General features: G+C 43.7%; 1 protein-coding gene across 1 annotated transcript in view; it reads right to left on the bottom strand.

Moving 5' to 3' along the window:
* The window catches only part of LOC108885283 (protein shisa-6), a 54,814-nt gene extending 29,071 nt beyond the window's left edge, over positions 1-25,743 (bottom strand). The window contains exons 1-4 of the mRNA XM_018679559.1: positions 25,650-25,743; positions 24,298-25,217; positions 22,589-22,749; positions 16,058-16,159 (exon numbers count right to left, since the gene is read on the bottom strand). Coding sequence (XP_018535075.1) covers positions 16,058-16,159; positions 22,589-22,749; positions 24,298-24,827 — 793 coding nt within the window. The 5' untranslated portion in view covers positions 24,828-25,217; positions 25,650-25,743. The remainder of the gene's footprint in view (positions 1-16,057; positions 16,160-22,588; positions 22,750-24,297; positions 25,218-25,649) is intronic.
* Positions 25,744-26,035: the final 292 nt, after the last annotated feature.

Genomic DNA, 26,035 nt, shown 5'->3' with positions numbered 1-26,035 from the left:
TACCACTTTTAATTCATGATTTTTTCCTCCATGTTGTCAAATCCTAAATGTTCCCACACATTCTCAGACTGGTGTCATGATTATGTTGTTCAGCCCAGTTTGCCAGTCCCTGCCATTTTATGTTAATGGGGAGAATAGTAATGGCCTAATTTACAGGTAGTGCCTGTGCGTTTACACTGAATACCACAGATCATTATAGGCTGATAACTTTATTTTCCCCTGCATTTGAATGTTTGTTTGAATGTGGAATAAAAAGCTGTGGCCTTATGGGCTGTAGATTTGTGTCATTAAAAATAAGGCGTTGTCATTTTCTAATAATTCATCCATTATAAAGGTTTTTTTGTTGTAACTTTTGTTTTGTGAGGCTGTGTCTCTGGCTGGAGACTCATTAACAGTCACTCCATCAGTAAAGTAGAATCACAAATTTCTCAGTTCCTTGAAGTAATAAATATTAGTAGGTTATTAATAAAGGATAATGGGTCTGTGCTGACATAATGTCACTTTATATTGATATAATGAGCTTTCTAATTTATACATCCAGCAGAAAGGTTCAATGTTATCATTTATCTGGAGTCCAGCACTCTCATCTCTTTTAGCTCTGTTTTTGGTCTCTGCCAACTCTTGAAGGAAAATATGTCTCTGCACTGAAAACATATTTTCTCAGTGGGCTTTTTACTGTGAGTGATGGAGCCTGATCTGAGCACATGGTTTCTGAGCAAACTTGCAGTTTGGTTTTTTTCACAAGAGATTTCAGCTCCAAAATGTTGAGGTCACATATTTCAGTGTTCAAGTCTAACAACACTTTTGTTGTTGTTGTTGTTGTTGTTTGATCAAACCACACCTACACAGTACTGACTGATCAGATCAGTAATAACCCCATTAATAAAGAACATAAACTGAACAGTATAATGCTAACTCCAGAAGCAGCTCTAATTTCTGTGTATGATAACTGTTGGGTGGACATCATGATATAAAAAAGTCTTTTTCTTTGCACAAATACATGTGCTCCAATTAAACTGCATAGTCACATTGAATTAGAACACATTAGAGTACATTAGTGATGCCCTATTAAATTATTAGGAGGGAGTTACTAAAAAGAACACTTACATAAGACCTATTTTTTATTTGTTTGTTTTGTTGTTTAGATAAATTTATCCTTTAGATCCACAACCATGCAAATATGTGACTTGTCAGACTAAGAGGATTCAGTGGACAGGGTGGATGGGGTAAATGACATTTCCTCAATTAGTGTTCTAAAAATAGATCCCAAGATGGCAGCCCAGGGTTATTGCATTGGATGAGATCGTTAGCCAGCTCAGCTGCAACGCCCTCAGAAATAGGCCGTGCCCTTGGTTGGTCCCACTGCTCCAGTGGCTCAACCAAAACAACCAATTTAGACATTAAGTCTTTCACATGAGCCTAATTGTGCATTGTAATCACTATCAAATTCCGTTCTGTGTCACAACAGTAGACACTGTGGATATAGAGATCATCTTTTCAGACCTTTAATTAAAAGCGAGATAGTATAACATCAGCACAACCATAAAGCCACCAGGGTCTGCAGAATCAGTTATAGCTAAAAGGCTAATGAGCTAGCTAAAAGGCTTGAAGTCAATGAGCCGCCAGCACTGCAGATATCATCCTCTGGAAACACTTTCCATTTTTTTACTATATTTCCCAGGGGGCTTTGTGGCAGCTGCATGGCTGATTCCTCCTGGTTTAATTTAATATCTTCATGCTTCTCCAGATTGCTGTATCTGCCAGATGAACCACCACGGTAAAGAGAGACGCAGGAGGGAAGAATGAAAAGTCAGACGAAGTTTGGGCCAAAATCTGGTCCAACTGTGATCCCGAGAACAGAACTGGACGGTATCAACTCCCCGCGCTGCTCAGGTGTGTCTGAGCGCTCAGAAGTAATTCTTGAGATAATTCAATTTAACTTCCAGCGAGCAAATATTGACTCAGTCTCTTGTAAACATTTAATCTTCTCAGAACAGCTGATTCTGGGTGATGAAAGGACCAAATACTAATTACCGGAGATTACTCATTAATATTTGAGGCGATTAATAACCTAACTTCACCTCCTGGCACAAAAGGAAAACATCCAAATGATTCTGTCTTCTGGTGTACAAAATAAAGATCAGCTGCCACGTCACTCTCCCTGCCCAGGGAATGAAGACAGGCATGATTTTTATTACCTCTCCCGAGATGGACTGCAAAAGAGTTCTGGGCTGTTTAGACTGAAGCTGATGCAGTATTGATGGCGATGGTCAGACTGGCACAGACAATGCTCTGAGTAGACGGATCAATGCCACATCAAGGCAATAGATGCAGTTTAGTGAAGGGAGCAGAAATGAAGCAGATCTTCTTTATGTGCTTTAAAATGGACAGAGGCGGTACATGCTAGGCTACAACAGAAAGCCTCAGAGGCCTGTGTTCTGTCAGGAGAATAAAACCAGCCTCTACCATGACGCTGAGCAGACATGATTGGGAATGTTTCTTTACATCCAACACAAGTCCAGTTGTTAGTGTGGACAGCTATGTTTTGCATCGTCACAACGTCTCACATCAAGTGTCATGTTGCTGCCGTCTCCATGCATGGGTTGCCCACAATCAGCTGACGATTATAATTAAAAGACTTGAGCAAGCAGCTTGGGTAGCAGAGTGTTGTAGCATGGACGCAGGAACGGTTTTTACACTAACACATCCAGTGCTTCGCTGTCAGTCCTTTGCGCTTCATTGCCCACGGCTGCAGGAGTCAACTCTCTCTGCAGGGTCCTTTTGTGCTTTTTCCACCATCATCTACCTCCGAGAAACACTGGCTGGAAATTGCCTGGGTTTAAGACGTGCACATTAGTGCTTTATTTTAAGTTTCTACCTAAATGGAGTTATTAAATTTAATGACTGATTTCCATCAGTCAGATTTAATTGTAAATACTGACTTAGAATCCAAAGTAGGATTTAAGTGCCCTTAAGTGATCGGAGCCCTGTGGTGTCTCAACACCACCAGCAGGATTCTGTTTCATTCTGGCATTTGACTGGTCTGTTGTTGCCAGTGGATGTAATCCTGAAGCCATTTTGCAGCCATAAAACATTTTAAAGTCGTATACCTTGTTTTCAATATTTCAGAAGACTGGGAATCTGCTTTTTTAAAGAACACATTGCTCTAGCACTTCAAGTCATCAGTCCCTTTATGACACAGACAATTAGTTAGCCTAGTTTGCTAATATCACCACTGAAAACTCACGAGGTTGCCCTGTGACGTCGGCACTCTGCACACTGCTTTGTGATTAAAATCACAGAATGAGTGGAGTACCACACCTCTAATGTACAGAATACTGCACAGAGTCATGCTGCGCCATGCGCCATGCTTAAATGAAAATTGGCCACCCAGCTGGTAAAATGCCTGCTAGACTGTTGGAGGTGATGTGATATAAAACATCGCTAATGTTGCACAGAATAAATTTTAATACCTCCATCATCAGCGGTGCAAGGTGCCTTGAAAACACTAGAGGTTGCTGTCACTGCAGAAAACAGCAGAAATATAAATGTCTGGTTTTTAATATTGTACTTTGTATTTTGACCAAATAAGTACACAAGTTAAAACAAGGATTTAATTTCTCAGCTAAAATAACTTTGGTTTTCAGCGAAGCTTTGATGTAAAAATGTCTTTCTAGTCTGTGTTTCATCGCTCCATCCACACACTGACCATGACATTGTATTCCCAGTCTGAAGCTTCTGAAACATCCATTCCTCTGCTGCTGTCAGCATTCCTGAGGGATTAGGAGCTGTGTAAAAAATAAGAGAGACCAGCCATTACACTGTATCTCCAAAGTGAGAGGGAGTGAGAGACTGAGAGCATTGACATACTGAATATCTTCTGTTTTACGCTGGCATATGGATGTTTCAATCCTGCCATATGTGCCTGAGGGGAGTTCTCCCTTGAGCTAGCTCTTCCTCTTTCTTCTGCTCCTCCTCAGGGATCTCTGGCCCCCTCCACCACCGCTCCTGTCATCCCAGGCATCCTAGCTGGGAGCCTTTTCTCCACTGCGTCCTCCCCTGGCTTCTGTCACCAACCGCTGTCTGAGTGTCTCAGCTGAGCCCCTATCTCCCTGCGGCTCCCGCTAGCTCTGCAGTGCACTGTGCCAAATGTGAGGTAATTAAGACACAGAAAACTCCTCCACTCAGTTGGGAAGAGGATTGAAAAGCTCATATCTGTCAGAAGCGGCAGCATGCAGCTAATTTTGCCTGATTTGAAAGCGCTTCAAGGGTGTGCCAATTACTATGTGCATATACTATAAGCAGCAGCATGTGAGTGGCATGGCAGGAGTGCGTAGGGATAGTTTGAAAGTTTGTTTGCTTCCTGATGATGTTCCTCCTCTGCCACTCTGACTCTGATAGGAGTCATGATATTTGACTTGTAATAAAAACCACATAACAACCGGTCGTAATTTTTCCCTTTTATTAAATCTAAGATCTCAACCATTATGGTAAGATTAAGGTTTCTCCATAACAACAGCTACATAACAGCTGCATTAAAAAGTCTGTGAAGCCTGCAGTGAAACTGAAAAAATGAAATTTCCATTTAAATGCCGTATGCATCCCTCAGACATCTACTAACAGGGAAGAGATGGGGTGGGTCACTCCTGATTTATGTGCCTGCTAAACCCTTAATAGAATTTCATGAGCCTTGGTGTCAGTGGTTTTAGTGTCACACGATGAACTAAATGCTATTGCAGAGGGTTTCCTGCCCTGATCTAAAAACAGTTCTGAGGTTAAAGTTTTTTTTCTAGAGAGTAAAAGATATTTAAACAGATCAGAATCACCTGATTTCCAATCATTCAGCTTCCATATGAAGATTATTAAACTGGCTTTTGAAACTAAAATATGTTTCATATGTTTTGAACATCAAGTGTGAGTCTAATATATTTTTATACTAAAATAATATGAATGGTAATAAATGCCATTAATTTGGTTGGATTAACTTTACCTAAAAATGATAATCCAACAAAACATTAATGCTCACTGATCACACAACAGAAGCAACAGCGTGGTCAGTCTGACAGAAAATGAATGGCAGCAAAGGAAGAATTTGTCTCCATTCATTTAGGCTTTTGAATCTTTGTAATCCCTTCTTTATAGCACGTTAAGTGTATATGATTTGCAGTGCACAGGCTGTTAGGGCCCTTTAACATGTCCTCATAACTGATGTGTGTCAGTATATGGCACCTCACCTAACAGTAATATCAGTTACGTCATGCATAGACCTGTTCCGGTTGATTCATAATGAAGCAGTGTGAGTGAGTCCCCCTCCTGTGTTTTCACACCCGTATCATATTCCCTCTATGCCTCACTCAGTGGGGGGTTAACAGGCTGGCTCAATATAAGTGAGAACACCTCCCTCCATCTGACATGTTCCCTTCCCCAACCCCTAATGGCCCCGGGGGAAACTTCATTATTTATCGCTATTGAAGGGGCCTTTCAATTATAATACCTCAGCCCCCCCCTGTCTATTACCCCACAGTCTGGGCCAGTAGATTGAATATCTGCAGACTCTATCAGCGATAATTCAAGCGGCCCACACCATGTGAAAAGTTCACAGAACCTGCACCGGCAACACCGTGGAGGCAATTTGCCACGCTGGTCAGAGAGTGCCGAGAACGCTGCGGCGTAATGTGCGGCGGGGGAATGGAGTTAGTGACAGCTAAGTGATGTAGACATGGCTGCACTTTCTCTCTTCAACCAACAGCTCATGGAGTAGCTTTATCAGCCCAGCAGAGCTCCTCTCAGCACGTCAAGTCTCTCACATCTCGTACGGTTTTTCAAATTGGAGCCTAATGCCAAGCTTGACAAGGTGTTGATCCCTCGTCCTTCCAGCTTGCGTGTTGCATGAACAACAGTGTGAAATGGATGCCCCAGAAAACACCACCTGCTTTATGGAGAGGCGGAGAGACTCAGCTTGTTGTTAAATATATGGGAGAGATGATAAAAAGGTACATTTAAAGGTTTGGTCGGCCCAGTTCAGTGAATTGGATTATCACTGCGCTAATTCACTGAGAGCAACAAGCAAAAGGTGTCTCATAATGGCTTGTCATCTGTGAATGCAAAATTAGTGGATTGTTTAGGTGCTCCCTAAACAATTGGCCATTGTAAATTGATAATGATTACTGATTATCACAACAACAGGAGTCATTTATCAGCCTCTACAATAAGAGCAGGGCTGCTAAGCAGGGTTGTTAGCCTGTTTGCTGGGAGGAGTCCGTGTGTTTCTATTTAAATATGTGGACGTGTACTTGCATTACTCACACTGTGGGCTCAGAAATCTGTTCAAATAGTCACATTGTGGGAACTCATCACCCATTAGGGAACAAAAAGCTGGTTCTTGGCGGGGGTTGTGGTTATGGTAACTCTTGGTAGAGCTAAATAAAACGTTTAAAACCTGAATGTCTTCACTGAAGAAAGTGAATTGACATTAAAAACACTATCTCTGCCCCAACAGACTAACTACAAACTCTTAACATTTGGCCAGAATCAATGAAAAAACAAGAAAGATTGACGGAGCAAATTAACACCAAACTCGAAACACGTGTTCCCCTTTGCCTTTTCAATTTTTCATATGCTGGAAATAGATTTGGAGATGGATCCCAACCCAGAGCTGATAAATTTTAATTTGATCCCTCCCATGCATCATTATTTGCACAATGCAACTGGCAGCCATAGCCTGTGTGCTCAGAATGGCAAGTCTACATTCAGATTCTGCACAGAATACAACATATTCCCTCCTCGTATACAACAAAAGGCAATCATTCCATTTGTTTTCCCACACAATGGCCTCTGGATAATAGTAATACAGGGGTGGGGGTGGATGGAGGAAAAAAAGCGACCAAGTTATCTGCCTTTCCCAGTCTCTGCCTCTTCGTTATGAATAATAGATTACAGATGAGAGCGGGACGTTGCCTTACAGGGAGGTGGGTATGAAGCTGCTTGAGGTCTTTACCAGACCTATCTTAAACACTCAGAGAAGTATCCTCAGAACGCCCTTAGCATGACTATTTATAACCGCTGCTTTATCACTCAAAGCAACTCTGTGAAGGACATGACAGTCAATATGCAATGTCATGCTTTTCAATATGATAAACAGCTATTTATGGAGCTTCCCTTGCTAAATATTTGAGAACCCCTGTGTGTGGAGTTCTCTGCTGCTGCGCATTAAACACATTTTATCCACCTGCTCCAGGCTGAGCCACTCTTATGCTTGCTATGTTGAAATCTCAGTCGGTGGGGAGGGACAATGGATGATTACCAGGTTAGAGGAAACAAAAATCCAAACAACTGCCACTGTGTAATTTAATAAATGTAATCAGGGCTGAGAGGCATTTTAAACAGGGACGCTTGAAAGAAAAGGGCTGTTTGATTCAAAGGCTCGACACTGTCCTTTTAGCAGTGGATTAACAGCTCTCAGATCTGCGCCCATGTCTTTAATGAGAGAGGGTGTTCACTGCTCACGTTCCCTCATAAAAAATCAATTAAAACTAAACATTGGATTCAATTCCCATCGCGTTCACTCTGAAGCAGAAGAAGAAGAAAAAAAATCCCAAGTGTGGAGAAGCTTGAAATTCAAAGACTGGGACCAGACCCAAAACACAATTCAACTGCTTGTGCCAGCTTCTTTTCATCTGCTAACACGTAGCGAGGGAAGCAAAACGACCCACAGGGAAGGATATTTGGGGCAAAGTTCACAAGTTCATTTCATTTCAAAGCAGGTCGTGGCATTTTAAGTCATCTTATCTTGGATGGACCTGCAGAAGAGGGGGTGAAGGTGGTGAAATCTGAGGCCAAGAGGGTGTGGATTTAAAATTGTTAGATGTTCTTTTCATCAGGGAATTGCTCTCCAGGGAAGAGCTGGAGGACAGAAAAACTTGATTTCCAGACTCTGTTCATTCTCCACTTTAAAGCAGGATAAATACTTGGTTGTAAAAAGAAGTTAATGTTACACATCTTTAATTTGACTCTGAAGAAAAGTCTTATTAAACAACTGAAGGAGGCTGTAACAGATTATACACTTTCATTAAACATATATAAAACTCCTGAGCTTGCTAAATAAACTTAAGCCACAGAAGCAATCCACAGATGTGATGCTTCAGCACATGGCGGATTCCAGATTCATCAGACGAGCAGCCTCCACTTCACTTTATTTGTGTACAGGACCCCGTTGATCAAAGATGATGAATAACGAATCTAAAGGAGGGAAATTAGCATGAAAAAGTCCTCGCATTCCAACTGATGCATAAAATATCTGCACTTACTTTAATGAGCGGCGATAAAAGTTGCCATGCTGTGCGGTGGGCAGCATCTTGATTGATGCTGCACATTAAGAGTACGCTACCGTGCCCGAGCAAACATCACAGCAGTCTTGTCAGCCCATTGTCCCTGACTATCTGCCTGCAAGGACTCCCTCTCTCTTCTCCTGCCATTTTACCTGCCAAACTCCTGCTCTCAAAATCCCTTTTCTTGTTTAGCTTGCTCACTTTTTACCACTCAGATATTCCGTCTGCACTACATTTCTTGCATATTCCCTTCTCCCGTTTCTCTCGGAGATAAAAGCCCTCTTTCTCTTCCCTCCAGCATACCTCGCTGCCAGACAAATAGCTCCACTTGTTTCAAAGTGGCCACAACAGAAGGACAATGATAAGAGAGCTGTCTCCCAACTGTCATTTCCTCCGTCTGCCCCCGCATCTCACATCACTGTAATTGACTGCAGTGTATCTGGAAGTGCTATTGTTCCTCAGGATACCCGAGAGTCTTGTCAGGAATTGTAGGGTGGCTTGTCATTCACTGACCTCAACATATTTGTGCTCTGGTGGTATTTTGGAAAATGCTACGAGGCGTTTGTCGCATGTGTTAATTTCTCAGTACCCAGAGATAGTCATTAATTCAGTCCTTGGCTAAAGGACAGCAATGACTGTTAGTGAGCTGTGTAAATGAAGGGTTAGCTCTCAGTGAGTCGCTCTTCACCACCAGATTTCTTCTCTGCTCCTCTCTGGTCCTGCAGCAGCTCAAAGTGAATGATAAAACAGCCTTGTTTACCTGCACACACCCAGTTAACCCCTAACTGAGCTGTGGGTTACCATCCAAAAATCCTTTCTGCCTTTTATCTGTACAGTAGCACAGTGTCTCACCTCTGTCCTTACCCAGAAACCATCTACATATTCAGGAGAAGAAGCTCCAGAGACGAGGCAAAGGATGGAGACGTCCGATCATCTCTCCGTACTGTGTGTAAGAGAAATCTGTCCTGATCTCTCTCTCTGCTAATGAGTGCCACAGCCCCGGCTCCGCTCTCTCCTGGACTTTATTAACACTTTCTTATTGGTGATTCTGCAGAGTGCTTAGCCAGCAGGTCAGCTGTGCCACCTCCCCTGAACCTGACCATCAATTTGTATGAGCAGGTACACTGTGCCTGATAGGAGCGCGCTGTCAATCAAACACAGCCACTGAGTGAAAAGAGAGCAGCCTGGCTGGATTTTCAGCCCCTAAAACTGATTTGGGGCTACAGATTGTTCCCTGAAGTGGGACCTGCTTTCAAAGCGTTTAAAGAGGAAGTTTTGTCAGCTGAAAGAAGAAAAAAAAAACAAACATTTTTTTTGGTGGGGCAGCAACCAGTGATGTGTGACTATATTCTTATGGGAGACTTTTGAGGAGCTGTTATGACATGAAAGATGACAGTCACATGATCCAAGGAGGCAGCGGGACGCTACTTTTCAGTTGCTAGAGAAGCAAACAACTGATGTTGAAATGTAAGATTTAGTTACAATTCCTCACAGCAGAATAAGATATCAAAAAATAAAATACATTTAGGTTTTACATAAAAAGCTTTTTCTTTATTTTAATTAAATGTAATCAACATCCTCAAATGTAAAAATAACTATAGCAGAAGCTAAACTCTGGACTGGATTAGCCTCGTGGATGTTCTTGCAACACGACCTCGATGTGAGGATCGCTTTGATACATCAGGTTTTTCTTTTTATGGATGAATCCAGGTTGTAGACAGAAGTAAACAGGCTGCCATCACTGCGTTGGGATCTGATACATCTGAGCTGTAACTCTAGAATGTATGCAAAAGCTTTTACACTTCAAACACGTTTGTGGGGTTTTTGCGTCTGTGTGCAGGAATGTGAGGGTTAAAGCCAGCAGTCAGCTGTGTAGCCTGAGCTTAGTAGCACTAGTTGGACAACCTTCATCTGCCTACATGATCCTTGAAGCTGTCTGTGTTGTTCTGTGGGATGGTGGTTTTATTTCAGTGTCCTGGTGTTGAGGACTGATGATTTGGAATATAACATTTACACAGAGCATGAAAAACCTGTTCCAGGTTTCTTGTGTCTTGATTTCTTCACACCATCTCAGCCTTGATGAGATGTTTCAGAAACCTGGATGAGGTGTTTACATGCCACAGTATCCTGGTCTCTGTCTGAGTCCAAGTACTATATCCAGGTTCCTCAAAACGGATACAAGGTCTTATCCAGGTTTCCAGGACAAGCTGTTTACAGGCACAAACACATAACCAGGATACTTGTGTGCACGTAAACACACACAGAGATGTCAGTCAGTCGAGATGAGTGTAAAACAGCTTTGGAAGTCTCAATAATGCAGCTAAAAAAAGGACTCACTGTCTCATTCAGAGCCTGGCAAAGTGACTGAAGGTTGAAGTGAGTGATTTGCTCGAAACTGTGAGTTCTGAATCAGAGATCTCATTTTCCATCTCTGGCTTGATGATGCGTCGGAGCTTTTCGTGGTCACTGAATGAATCAGTTCCTGTCTGAGCTTGTTTTTCCTTGTGTACCTTAAACAACACCCAAGGTTTTCACGGGCGGATGTTTTCATCTTCTGCCTCATCAGCCTGGAGTGTTGATTACACGGGCTGGAAATGATGATACTGCCTGTGGGCTTGTTGTTCCACGGCGTCTGATTTATTGGGAGGAACAGGAGATGACTGTTTCACAATCAGAGGGAAGAACTGAAACGCAGAGAGGGGCTTTTTATACCCTGTCATCTAGTTCTTCACAAAAGGTAAACAAAAAGGCCAAATTAGAGGCAAACAGCTGTTAGAGCGTAACTGCAGAACCAAATGATTGGCGTTTGCTTTGTTAGATTCTTTTTTTCCACGTCCCTGCGGTCTCTTAGTACTGCACTGGTGTACAGTACAACTTGCTACAGAAGGAGCACGCCAATTAGTGGCTCTTGCACTCGTTAATGTGCTGAAATTGCACAGTATATAAAAGTTCTGTGATAACATCCCCCGCTAATTCTGCAGCTACATCACCATATCCACCATTCCAGACACATCATATTCATAAAAACAATAATTGTCTGCCATGAAAACCAATTTGACTTCCTGCACAGGGCAGAATTAAAAGTTGGGCTTAGCAAGGTAATGAAGTATGGCACACGCTAAGTCAAGGATGGAGGCTTTGTCTGAACTAATCACTTCTCCGGATGCTGTGGCTTGGCTGCGTTTCATATCAACAAGACTGACATATGGAAAAATAATTAAAATGGACGCATTCAACCAATAACAGCTGGCAAGTTGCATTTTTAATACACTATCAAATTTGCATGCTGGCTGTCAATCCACTCTCCTGTCTGAGGCAGAAAATTCCAATCAATCAAGGTGTTAGAGTTGCAGTCTAGCTTCATCAGTGGCAGGGATTCTCATACACAACCTGCACGCTCCTCTTAAACACACTCCAGCACAGAGGAATATGTGCGACAATGTGACAGTGATTTACAGTGCAGAGTTTTAGTCAGTGACAGTGAGTGAATAGAAAAGTACACTGCAGTTCTTCTGTGACAAGAACAGTTAATATGAGGCTGCGACTGGGCTTCAGTCTGCGTAGGCTAGAAGCGATGATGTGGTGTAGCGTTGCATCACCACTGCCAGCAAACAAGGCAAAAGCAAAGTTGCTCCGGCTCCCTCTTATCTATCTTCTGAGATTATGTTTCCAGAGAACTTTTATACAATTACTGGCGACTCTGAAGCTTCAAACTGAGTTCTGCAGTTTTTACACCCAAGGCAGTGTAACAGTGCAGTCCCATCTGACAGCAGCACATACACACACAACAGATCAGTGAGCATCCTCATTAGTTTGGCTCAGTTTGACAGAAGCCTCAACCTCGCTGCCTCCTAATTTTGGACAAGAGGACAACAGAATACACAGGAGCAGAGGAAAGTGTGAGGCGGTGCATCGATCTGGACAGATGGCTGAGGGGACAGGGGCAAGGTAAGCAGCTGTGCATGCTAAATAAAGTTTAGCATTACTAAAAGACTGTCACTCCGGGAAAACACAAGGCTGGAGTTAGAAAATGTGGAGGAATTCTGAAAAACATAAATGAATGAACTTGTGTGCTGTGGGCATCAAGTCTTCCCTCAAAAATGACAAGGACAAAATAAAGTATTCTCTCTGAAATCCCAAAACTAAACCTTGGCTTCAGCAGCATTTCTGCTGCTCACCACTGTTTCAACAAACTCGAGACTTTGAATAAAGGGAGATCGTGCAGGGAACAGATGGCCACCCACCTTCACATAACACCTGACTCTATACGGCAGCAGAGGGATTCAGAGGGAGTCATAAGAAAGTAAAAAACGAAATGTTCTCACACACAAAACTCATCTCTCCGGTGGTTTGGGACAAACGTCCCTCTCTGAAGAGACACCAGTGGTCTGTGTGTCAGTGTCAATCAGCTGGAGGTCTGTCTGTCCACCTTTGCCATGTAGAACAAACTGCCCTCACTGGTGCTGCTTTGTTTTAACTCTGAAAAGCACATGTGGAATTCATTCTTTCATTTGCTTTTTTGTTCACAGGATTTCAGTTTAACGTCATCAGTAATCTGTTATCAGCTGCTGCTGGAAAAGACTGTCGTCCAATGGCACCAGAACAAAAGATCTCTTTTAAATAAGGCGCATCAAACTTTTCACTCATGTAGCGTAAAAAAAAAAAAAAAAGCACTCAAGCTCTGTGTCACAATGCCATGTTATACTGCAGACTTACAATGTGCACTACAGTTTTTGCAGTTATCTTACAAGAATGAAGAAATGAAGAAATGAAGCCTTGGAACTGTTGTCAACTAGATTTCCCAAAAAGAAAGCAATATTTTATACTTCTACCTCCCCACCATCCACAAACTGTGAGGCTGACTGAAAACCATTCTCTAAGTATTTTATGGAAAAGACTGAATCATTGAAATAAAAAAATAACTTAAGACATAACTCGGGTCAGAATCTAACATTCTCTCCGTCTTTACAGTGTATAATGTCTGTGCTGTTCGAGCTGTGAGCAGTGACTATGAAGCCATGTTGGTTTTTCAAAGGACAGCGTGACATTGTTTACATAGATAATGTGCTGGTTCTGAAAAACTCATCATACTAACAGCTCACTGTTACAATTTTTTGACAAAACATCAGTTCCTGTGGCGGCTTCACAGTAAAAGTCTAGTTTTGTGCCTTTTTTACAACGACCCCACCACAAATTCAAAACCTGCTAAGAGTTGGCATGTAGTACGGAATGAGGACACAACGAAAAACAATTCTGTGTAGCCCAGAGACGGCTACAAGAAGTTCATGACCCCCTCTCTAAAGTTTGCTAAAAGGCATTTTAGGAAATGTAGGGCACTGCTAACTGAAGTAGAATTACGCAGGGTAAGCTGAGGGGAAGGTTGTACACCAACAAGGTAAATTAGACCAAAGTAAGTCAGTGTGAGTTTGGATTTTAGCTTCCCTCCCGAGCTTCAGCGCAGGGTTGTTTTGTACCCCGCCACACAGATGTGAAGCATCCAGCTGCTCTGACGCTCAGCAACAGCCCCTGACCTCACCTGTCCTCCCCAAGGGCTGCACTGCAACACACACACACTCACACATACACAGCTTGCCATATAATTAACAACCAAACACATTTTCCGTCTGTATAATTAAGCACCGTAACAGACGCCATGCTTATCCAAGCCAGAGGACTACATCATGACTCCTAAACCTTGTTCTGTCACAGTGTGGCAAAAAACAAACAGCATATACTAAAAAAAACAAACCAGCTGAGACGCGGCGAAGAAGACAACATCTGCTTTCAGATTCATGTGGAAACTGAATTTTCCCACTGACCGACCAGTGAGTGCGTATTTGCATTCTTTTTTTTCCAGCGATGTTTCTCTCAGCCAGAGCAAACCAAGCTGTGCAAACCTCTTCAAAAAATAATGAAGCCCGGTATGATTTAAATTCAACTGGACTGTTTACTTGCTGTTAACCTTAACATGACTCCATCTCATCGCTGCGAGTTCACATCAGCCCACAGGTTCAGAGCTCTGGACGTTAAAATCCATCCACAGGTTTTGGATAAATTCAGTCCAGGGTCAAGAGATGGATCAAGTGATTTACAGACAATTTGTAAATCATTAAACTGAGAAGATAAATGACTGTGTGTTGTCAGAAACACTGAGTCCACTGAAGCAATTTATATCCCTCAATCAGTCCAGGAGAGAAGTAATATATTATGTAGCTGAATCTGTTCTGCTTTTGTGGATATGAAGAGTGCTTGTAAGAGACTAAGAGAGAGCGGGGGAGGTTTGGTTAAACTGTTCATTTCCCTCCACCACCCTGAAGTGATTGTTCACCAGTGAAATGCTAAAGATAAAACCAAGCAGCAACATTATCCAAAACCCAACTTCAGACCAGTGTTTCATTGATTCTAGGATTCAAACCGCAGTAATACCTGCCTCTGGGCACAAGCTGACAGCTCAACACAGGCAGCGGAAAGAAGAATACTGTTAAACAACTCAGGCTCCTGCACATGCTTCACATGCTTTTTTTTTTCTTTTTGTTTTTGTAAGAAAATTTTAGCGTCAGCAGACCTTTCCAAGATCTCAATCTGTCACGTTTCATTTGTTTCTGCAGCCGAGGAATCAAAGGCTGCCCGCTGCATGAAAACACAGATTTGACTGAACAGATGCTGAACGCTAAACCGTACCCCATGCTGCTGTTGTGACAAATATATAGCCAGAGTGCTGTTATTGTGATATTTGAACAGAGGCGAAAATCTATTTAAAAGACTCAGGATTCATAAAACCTAATCATTTTTTTCTCATTACTCATCTCTGGTAGAGATCATCAGCAGTGGTTTTTTTCCTGGCTGTGGATGAACACCATTGTGAAATGGACCTCCTCTGGGGATGAAAACAAACGAAGCAAAAAGCAAGAAGAAAAACAACTAATTTCATGTAAACATAAATGCGATGGTTCCTCATTAGAAAAAAGAGTGAGGAGCAGCTTGCAGGCCCCTGCAGTTTCTCCCACTTGGAAACAAAACCATGATACTTTGTTAAAAAGGATCAGTTGCTGCTGGTGGGAAAGCCACACATGCAGGTCATGAGCTGCTGTTATTATGATGATGATGAAAAAGAAATCAGATTGTTTTTTTAACAAACATGTACAGTACACAGCAGTGGAAGCAGATCACATTTCTATCGTGTAGATTTTTACTAAAGGACTCAGCCACCATGAAACATTACAAGCAGTCTCACTCTGGCACAAACACATTCAATTAAACATTCGAGAGCAGTATCAGGTAAAGGAGCTCGCCTCGCAACCCCCGCAAGGTGACACACACACACACACACACACACACAGGGTCTGATTTGTGGAACCAAAATGGATGGGAATAAATCACAAGAGCTCGGCCAACATGGCTGCATACTAATCAGTGTATTACCCATGGGAAAACTCTGGCCCCGGACTAATGGCTGCGTTTGTATGTGTGTGTTGTGGAGTCACCTGCTCCCCGCCGGCGTCGCCCATCAGCACGAACTCATGTGAATTGTTCAGGAGGGAAATTGAATCTGGAAACTTTTCACCTCCATCTGTGTCTTGTTGTTGATTACCGGTGTTGCGAGTGGAACATTACATGGGTCGCTTTTGCATTCAGTAGGTATACGACACAGTGTGAGTAGATAAGAAGAGTCCATTCAATCTGCTGTGAGAGACAAGAGGAGAAAGGAAAAGAAAGAGAAGGTACTTTACCTTTCGGATGGCCGCGACCCAGCGTCACAAAGCCGGAGGAGATGAAGTTGTGAAGTTCTGCGCCTCCACTGCTCCGGATGCTCTCCTTTCCATAGTGGAGACCTGGTTACACACACACACAGATACAAACAGTCGGGCAGATGTACACACACAGGGTTTATTCTGGTGAGTTAAGCATTAGCAGCATTAGCAGGACAGCTAAAACAGTGTCTCCCAGGCTGGAGGTCAGGAGCCTCCCCAGGGTTCACAAAAGAATGACCAGAGAAGAAAAGATTCCTGTCAGACAAATTAAATTCTCCTTTCAGACAACATCTGCCTGTGTTTCCCTTTTCTGTCCTGCAGGTGAGATTACTGAACTTTGTGAAAACCGCTGCATCTCTCTAACCCTCTGTTTGTTTATTCCCTCAAGCACAAGAGTCCAGGCTGTGTTCCTGTCTCTGCCTCTCTCTCCTTTCTAACTCCACACCCGCAGATTGTTTTCATTTTCAAACTTGTAGTCTTCAGATGCAACTGATGCTGACTCAAGTGGCATCACATCAAGTGACAGCACAGCTCCCTCTGGAGATACCAAAGGCTTTATACAGCTTATTTTCCACAGATACACTGGTACTCCCCAACACCTGCAAACACAGCTAACTGTTAAAATGATGCTGCTTATTTTCCTGTTAACTAAAGGGAATATATCCAGGATCAAACAATGTATAGATGAATCCAAAATAATCCTCACAATAATCATCATGTATGACCCACCAGGAGTGTGGCAGTGTTTCTGGGCTGTGTGTAGCCTCCAACAAATCTGTCGGTGTCCTGGGTGTAAAAAGAGATGCAGGTCTGTGTCTGTTTGACTGAGGGCGGGGCAGAGCTTGGACTGCATTCATTCAAAATCTGGCAGTGCGGCACCGTCCTGCAGGTTTGTGTGGACATGTTTATTTGTGCTTTAGAACATAGCTGCTGTAAAATGATCAGAAAATAAGGTTTTATTTCTCTGCTTTGTTCTCACTAACACCTTTCATTTCATCTCTGGATCACAGTCTCTCTCGCTCTCGTCTGATGGGCCAACAGAACGGTGTGTTTACAAACAGAAACTGACAAATCCTGCATATTATACCTTTAACTAATCAGTTTATCAACTAATCCTTTGAGCTCTAATCACAGGAATGCAGCTTTAAGTGTGCACAGGCCAAAAAGACTGGGGATCACTGCACTAAAATAAAATGTTAGAGGTTATCAGGACACCTGTTAAAGAAAATATAGATATTTTAAAAAATAGTACTTTGGCTTTCCATTATGTTCTCGATGGCCCCACTTGTTTCTTCCATGGTGTCAAATAGAAAACCTCCCTGCGGTGTCATTTTCCTCAGACACAGATAGAGGGGAAATAGTAGAAATGTGACTCACACCAGCAAACATAGTGTGATAATCTACAGGAAAAAAAAAAAAAGCAATATGTTTCCACCAACAACAACCAGTGCACTTTGAACTCAATCAGACCTCAGCCTGCGCTGCTTTCATGGCTCCAGATAGAGAATCTGCCGGGGCTATTTTCCCATTCCATCATACCGGCAATTCTGTGAGTGTCACGCACACAAGCTATTGTTGTCTTCTTTTGTCACCTTTGTCATTGGTAGGCCGCTCCACGACCCACTGCGACAACCCTTGAATCTGAAAGACCACTCAAAAGCAACCACCCCCACCCCCCTTCCTCTGGCTCCCACTCCCAGCTCATTAAGGTGAGGTAGCATGAAGAGCCTGGAGGGGGAAGGCTACGCATTATGAATTTATCGTCCTTGATACAAAGAAATTTGTGACTTTCAGCTCAACAATGTGCCATGGAAATGAACAGGTACCAGAGCTAGCGGGCGCTGAGGATTCATATGGTAATACTTTTTTAATCAGACTTCTTCACCGGACACCTACACCTCTGAATTACCTCTGAGAGTGGAAAAATGTGAGTAATAAGATAATTATATCTTGAACCAGGCTGGATGTGGCGCTGTGTGGCTGGCATCGGGGAGGTTATCTGACTCCAAGGTCGATTAAGCTTTAACATAGCCAGGCAGAGGTAATTTACATGGTATACTGATTTTATAGCATTATCAGACGCTGATCTGCGGGAGTGGACACGGAGCTGTGTACATCATCTCGATAAAGTTGTTCAGCTGGAGCTCGGCATCGCGTATCTTCATATCTTTATCTTCCTCTCGTGCTCTGTCAGTCTGAGATACACACTGAAAAAACAGAGAAGCTTTTTAAATGCCATCCTGGTAAATACACGTCCCTTCTCTTTTAACCCTGCCCCGCTCATCAAACTAATGGTGCAGTGCAGTATCCCGATCCACACCGGTCCATAATTAACTGGTAATGCCAGTGAAAAGAGATGCTGATGGATCCCTGCCTTCACACCTGAAACCTCTTCACACACACATACACGTGTACACTGCAGGGGGCCAAAGGTCCGGCTGTATAAGAAGGGGCAATAATGAGATCTAGGGCAGGAGACAATTAGGTGGGGTCTCTCAGATGCTGAGCTTTAACACAGGTGCACTCAGGAGGAAGCTTCTATTAAACATGTTGATGCAGTCAGCATAGAAATGTTGTTTTTAACATGTGGGTGATGATTATCTGGCCAATAGGGAGCCAGCGAGGTCACAGTGGGGATGTTAGCTGCACACTTAAAGGATTAATTGGAGGGAGGTTGCAGGCAGAAGAGGGAGGTGTTTTATATATGTATGTGTGTGTGTGTGTGTGTGTGTGTGTGTGTGTGGTCATGGTAGTTGCAGCAGGGCTCACTGAATATGATTATAAAAGTGCCTATTGGCGAATAATTAGAGTAATTAAATCAATGTTTTGTTATTTAGGCAAAAGTTGTTGTTTGGGTAACTCTCAGAGAGAACACACACACACACACACACTCATTTAAAAATCTCTGAAGGTCATGTCAAAGCCGCTAAATAGCTGGAAATGTTATTCTATCATCACGACCTCTAATTGTCCACAGCAGCTGACCTTTAAGCTCGGGAGGCCTCTCGTCTCTGACTCATAACTGAGTCCTCAAATCCCTGGAGAGCTGTGCAGGATCTCAAACACATACTGTCCAGATACTGGCTGAACACTTCTCATCTTCCACATGAGCATGCTTTCTAACAGAGTCATTCTTCTCATGCTGCTTATTCTGATTCTTCTGGTGCAGTAAACGCAGCCCCATAACTCATAATCCAATTTCCCTATTCTTCTCTTTTCTTTTCTTTTTTTCCTAACTGCTGTATGGGAGTAATTGTTTTTCCTTTGGTTTCTGTTGAGTAAACTGAGAGGAAACAGCTACCCTCTGCACTACCTGAAAACTATATTTCATCATTCTGCGCATTAAGAAAATGTCAGAGAGGAAACCAAGCAACACTTTTCAAAAAACAAAAAAGAGGCAAATCTCAGCCTGTGGTGTGCAGTAAATAAATCAACTTCATCTGAGGAGAGCTGCGGGCCAAACTGCATTACTCAGAGAAACGGTTATTGTTTACTTTAACCAACGGCGAACTCCTGTAAAGGTACCTACTCCCTTTCAAGGTCTGCTCCTTGTTGTGGCTGTGGGGCACTCTGTGTTTACACCCCGACCAAAAAGAGGATCTGAGCCCCACAACAATGCAGAGTGGATGTGAATAAAAATAGCAGCACTTGCGCTGGTATCATATTATGCTGTCTGTACTGTTTTTGCTTTAGGCCTTGTTTTTTTTTTTTTTAAAGGAATATATCGTTCTAAAATGCAGGCGAGCTTTGCAGTGCACCAAGGATACCATGTCACCACACAAGGTCTGCAACGTGAAAAAATAAATCAGTGTGTATTTTTAGAATTGAGCCTAAACAAAGCTCTGAGGATGAAAAAATACTTCAGTGAGGAAGCGATTACTGCTGAGAGCGACGGGGCATCATTACACGTCGAGGATCAAAGGAGAAATGGATGTTATTCCCTCTCTTGACGTAAGTTGATAGGATCCTCTTGGGCCCTTTAGCCACTTGCTCTATGAGGTCTCTCCACCTGATTTAAAAGTGTCTCCAAAAACCTCCGGAAGTGAAGTGCCATTCTCAGCAGCGACGACTCCAGCCGAGGAGCCTCTCCTTAAGAGGCCTGCCTCCCCGCTCTGTGCCAAATGCCCATTTAGGTGCACATGAATATGCATTTTCTATGAGAGCGAGTGGGCTCCCTCTGCACAGCATCGCAGAGCTCCTGATTTATATGCACACATTAACCACGCTTTTGCCTGGGCTGTCACTGCCTTTCATGTCCAGCCCCGTCAGGACTGCTGTGGTCCCCGTTGAGGGACTGAGCTGAGCGGGCCTGAGTTGTGTTCTCTTTGCAGCGATAGTGTGCAAACAGGCAAAATAGTCGCAGTCAAGCAGAGCGACACAAAGACAGATAAAGTGACGCCCGACCTTTACTGCAGTATAAATGCATCCAAGGTCGAGCTGACGGCAGCCTGCCACGTGCAGCTGCGTATCAGCCGTGTCCCCTGCGTGGCCGGCTAGTGACCATTAGAAGTAGACTGATGCGGCGACTGAGCGGGGGAGACACTAAGTGAATGAATGCAGACTGTGGTCGCAATAGACACTGAGCTGCAAGAAAATGTTCCCAGCGAGCATTTGATAAATGTGGAAGTGGCAGAAAGAGGCCAGGTTTACATGACATATAAGACTGTGTAAACCCAGAGAAGGCTGAAAGTATGCAACATCTTTTTTACTCTTCAGAGACAAGGATGCAAAAAGATTTCTGCTGTCCTGTCGCTCAAATCAACCACGAGAACTACATGTATCAGGTGCTGTGATGTTCGGCTTTCAGAACTTCTGCTTCAGTCCTGTCATAGTGCGATGCCCTGTTAATCCTCTGCTGCATGACTTCTGATTTTATTCATTTCTAAATATTCATGTTGTTGTTTCTGATGAGTCAGGGTGCTGGGCGGGGTCCGTGTCATCCCCGGAAGAGACGACCCCCATCAGGTGATCCCAGCCCCCACACAACAGGACAAGTGGATCCAAACCATGTCTGCAAAAAGCCCCATTCATCTGAACAGAGTCACTGCAGGGTTCAAGCATTCAGGCTGCTTCTGTTCTCTTGGTGTGTGCCACACATGTTCACGCCCACCTCTAGAGAATATGGTGAAGGATGACTCATCTGACCAGATCACTTTTCTCCACATCTCTGCAGGCCGACTGCAGACTGCACTGATCTCTCAGATGTGCATCCATCTTTGTGATGGGGGTTTTATAACATCCCTCTCTGTGTAATTGTTCTGTTCTCACTAACACAGTCTGATCACACCCTGTAATGAGTTGCTCTTCTGGTTTTCCTCACATGTCACACTAATGCAATCAGGATCATTAAATGTGCACTGACGTCTTTCATAGATCTAAATACAGATGTCACTGCTCCTACTGAAACACCAGCCAGGTGAAGTCTTTCCATGAAATCTCTTTCAAAGTCACTTCAATCTTTTCCAGTCTTTGCCAACTTGATACATCCTTCAGAGTGCAGAAAATGTGACGCCATCTTACTGAGGCAACATTCATAATCTATATCTAACAAAACACAGTGTTGTCAGCTTTTAATGACATAAGAACAACAGCCCTGTTTTCAGAGTTTTGACAACGCTGCACTTCTCAGATAATCCTGAATGAAGGCTGATTGGTTTTATTCATTAAGTCATGAATATTTCCCAAATCAAGAAAACATCATTCACACAGATGCTTTGAAAAAAGAGATTTTTTTAAATAAGTCAGGTGGTAGCTACACACTGATCAACAGCTGCAAAATCAGAACCTGCACTTTTCCACATTGATATATTTCCTTGTCTATCCTGCACACTGAGACGACACATCTCTGTTTTTCTTTCCATCTCGCTGACTCCTTTGTGTTTGTAATATCTCATTATTTTCCATCTGTGTCCCTCTCCCCAAGTGTCTTTGCTGTTCTCGATCTGATAACACCTGCTTTGCCTGAGAACCTGCCGGCGCTGACTGGCTTCCTCCAGACTCCCTTGTTTCTCCTGCACAGTTTTTAGCCATATTACCAATTTATGTTCCCTGTCTGCTCTCTGAATTGTGAGGTTAAATCACACTGTGTGCGCTGCGTCTGATTCACCCAGTGACTGACTGAGAGGTCATCACTTCCAGCCTGTCAGAGACTGCAGGGCCGTGCTACCTCGCCAGCCTGTAATTATCTCCACTAGCAGGCCCCTCTTTTCCTCTGTCGCTCTCTCCCTCGCACTCTCTTGCTCAAATCGGATGATTACTGGATGTTAACATTGGAGATTACACTGCTGAAAGAGTGAGCACAGTGGGTGCTCTTTGGAGGGGAAAGCAGAACTTTACCCAGAAATAATGAATGTATATCACAAAGGCATCAGTGAAATGTAGGCGACGGGTTAAACTGCTGAAAGCTGCCTTCAAGCTATATTTGACCAACAGTCATGACACATAAACTAGTGGATGCTCATGAAGCTTTAGAGCTTTGAGAGTGCAGTGGAGAGAGAGAAGAGCTCTTACCGTGGTTGGATTTGGAGGTGTGAACAGGGGTGTAGTGGTTCTTGGATGAGGTTCGGACCGGTGTGTTGTCTTTGGGTGAGCCGTTCATCGCTGCGAAATTCTCACAGTCGTATTGCGATATAGGGATGGGCCCCTGCTGCCTCAGGATGTCTGCAAGGGCCCTGGAAACGAGGAGAAAAATGAGAACAACTGTTAAGACTGAAGCAAAGAGAGATTTTTCCTCCTGTGCAGCTGAATTGAATTAAAATGAAGTGATAGTACGTCTGTTTTCTGCACGCCGAATGGCTGCTAATTGTTTAGACAGTGTTGTGCTATTATGGGTAATTCAGAGCAGCTCTGTTTCTTCTTCTCCTTTTTTTTTTTTTTACGGCTGGGAACATGACGAATGTTCATTTGCAAGAGAAACAACATTGGATGTGTGAGTATCTCATCTAATTGGGTTGAATTTGAATGTTTTTCAGACCGCACCAGGTGCATATGGAAGGATGGAGCCCTCGAGGGGGGAGAGTGGAGGAGAGGGAGAAGCAATCATGATGAAAGAAAGTTCAAAAAGTGTTTGTTTGCTTTTTCTGGCATAGCTTTAGAAAAAGGAAATCAAATTACTTTTGCAGCGCTGCCGCAGCTCAAAGCTTTTGTACAACAAATGTATCACCGGCGTAACCTTTGCTTTTAAATTAATATTTTAGCTTCACCCCTCCTCTTCCTGTTCCTTATTGAATGTGCAGCAGAGCACACGTGTCACATGACCCTGATACAGCCCCAACGTTAACACCATCCATTATTCACAGTCTAAAGATTGCTCAAGTGTTGAATAATGCATCCAATATAAAAACCTATTCAATCTTGATGTAATAATGTGTGTGGAAATAATGTGTGTCAGCATTTGTTCACTGATGTGGGTAGAGTCTACAACATGTGGTCCACTCATGTATGATAACTCTCATATGGTGAAGCCCCAGGAGGAGGCTGAGGAGGTGAGATGCAATCACTGGCCATGGTTTCACATCTCCTCCTCAAATCCCCTGAACCTGAACACACCAGACAGAGGATGGAGGTTAGGTTGTGAAGTATGATGTTTGACAGCTGCCTTGTTGCCTCATGAGCCAAATATCTGGACTATAATTAGATTCAAACACTTTCTTCTCCAACTTAATGGGGGAAAGATTTTATCTGCAAAATAAACCAACAAACATCCAATATAAATGTTGGGCATCGGTCCTGCTCACTCCCACACACACACACACACACACACTGCTCTGCTCACACACACTCTTGCTTCATGCACACCAGCCACCACAATCACTGCAGTATTTCTCTTTCAACTCCTCCATAATTATTTCAGGCTTTCATTCTGTGGGATTTAACATCTGCTGCAAATCTAACAGAATCTGATCTGAAAGGTGCTCGTCAGATAACGAGCTGTTCATTCATCCAAACACATCGTTTTCACTTCCTTCTTTCTGATACAGAGCAAACACACCCTGACCTCGACTTAGAATAAAAGAGTCCTGACCTTTGACCTCTGTCTGCAAAGAGGTCAGTGTATATCTCTCCTGTCCTTTATATCTAATAAGGAGCTCCTCTTAAAAGACTCGGTCTTACTGAGGGAGGAACATTTTAAACAGCAGTGCACAGACATGTTCTGAAAACACATGATACGGATTCACAAGTCATTTTAATGGAGGGTCAGTGATTCTAAACCCACTCACCTATGTATGTTCATTTCCTGAGGCGGCTCTGTAGCTTTGTCATAAGCAACTTTGACCGACACTCCCAGCACGATGATGAAGGCTATGATCCCACAGGTGATATACACCGCCGTGTTGGTCTGGTCCATGCTCGGATCGTACGTCTCGCCGGTCGGGATGGGGGACGGGGCGGCCGTCTGCACCCACACCGGCGTATGGTAGTTCTTGCAGGCTTTCTGATCCAGCCGGTCTTTCTTGTACTCACAGCAGAAGCGCAGGTAGCACGTCCCGCAGCAGTACCGGTGGTCCGTGTTGTTGCACTCGAACATTTTGTCATACTGCCCGCTCACGTCGTAGTAGCCCAGGCAGGTGTCGTGGTTGCTGGCGGGCGCCGGCGGCGGGGTCTTCTGCGGCGGGACGACCGTGGGGACCGCAGTGGCTTTGGGAGCCTTCCTCGGCGCCTGCTTGGGTTTTTTACCGCCTGTAGCAGCGCCCAACACGTTCAGCGGGTCCAGGTAAATTAGCAGCAACAAAAGGTGTCTTATCCCCATGGTAGTGTGAAGAACTCTACAAGTCTTATGTTTTGGCAAAGACGCTTAAACTCTGGTTAAACATGCAAAGGTTCAGTCTTGTTTCGCCACCGAGTCTTCCCCTGCTCGCTCAGTCTCCTGTGCAGCCGTCATGCTGAATACAACTCTGTGCAGACTGTTGTCAAGGGCATTTCTCTGCTATTATTATGCAAGAGACAAACTAAAGCCCATCGCGACCCGGCGGGGAGCAGTGGCAGGAGAGCAGCATATCCTGACGGGGAGGGGAGCTGACGGATGACCGAGCTCTGCGCGCTCTTCCCCGGCAGAGCGGCGAGTGGATGCCGCGGTGCGTCGCTGTCCAAGGTGCTGATTCCTGGAGACCCAGTCAGTTCTGCTCAAGCCAAAGTTAGGCTGGAGAGACAAATAAGCCAAATGGGCTCATTAGGTATTATCCTCACGTCACAGGCACGTCATTATTAATTAGCAGGCTCCTACACGCCCAAATAACTTGACAGATTTTACTCGTTAGAATCAGTAGAATCAGTCTCTGCTTTGACTCATTCTCACAGTTTGCAAGAGAAATTCAACTTTGCAACACGACACACGCACACATCACAACATGCTCCATATGAACATGTTATCCTCATGTTAAGCATTGCACCCTACCATCGCTTTACTGAATGTGCACACACGACTCTCTCTCTCTCTCTCTCTCTCTCTCTCTCTCTCTCTCTCTCTCTCTCTCTCTCTCTCTCAGTGTTTTCATATAAAATTGAAATGAAGTTTCATGCATTTTCATTCTGTCTTGATTTATTCAGAGTGGGAGTGTGAAAGCCAGCCTACCTCTGTTAGGATACCCGCTGGGGAGTTGCTCTCGGTCTGGGTCTCTGAAAGTGAGCAGAATATCAGAGCTCTGAACCCCTCTCTCTCCCTCTCTCCCTCTCTCTCCTCTCCTCTCTACCTATCTTCTCTCCTCCTCCTCGGCTTTCTCCCTCCCTCTGTCCCTTACATCACTTCAGTGCTGGCGTCAGAACTCAGCCAAGTATCGGTAAATTGCCCCCCCCACCCCCACCTCTCCTTCCTCCTTCAAGATAGCGGGTTATTGGCATTAACACTTGGTCCTCTGTCCGCAGAGCACGGTTGTCTCCGGAAACCAGCTCCTCTCGCTGCACATCTTCGCATGTTTATTTGCATTCACATTTCCTCGACCTTCTGTGCAGCTGGCTGTT

Source organism: Lates calcarifer, linkage group LG23 (genome assembly GCF_001640805.2).
Source record: "Lates calcarifer isolate ASB-BC8 linkage group LG23, TLL_Latcal_v3, whole genome shotgun sequence".
Taxonomy (NCBI): Eukaryota; Metazoa; Chordata; class Actinopteri; family Centropomidae; genus Lates; species Lates calcarifer.
Note: the sequence above shows the minus strand (reverse complement) of the source record. Positions and strands in the feature narration are given on the sequence as shown.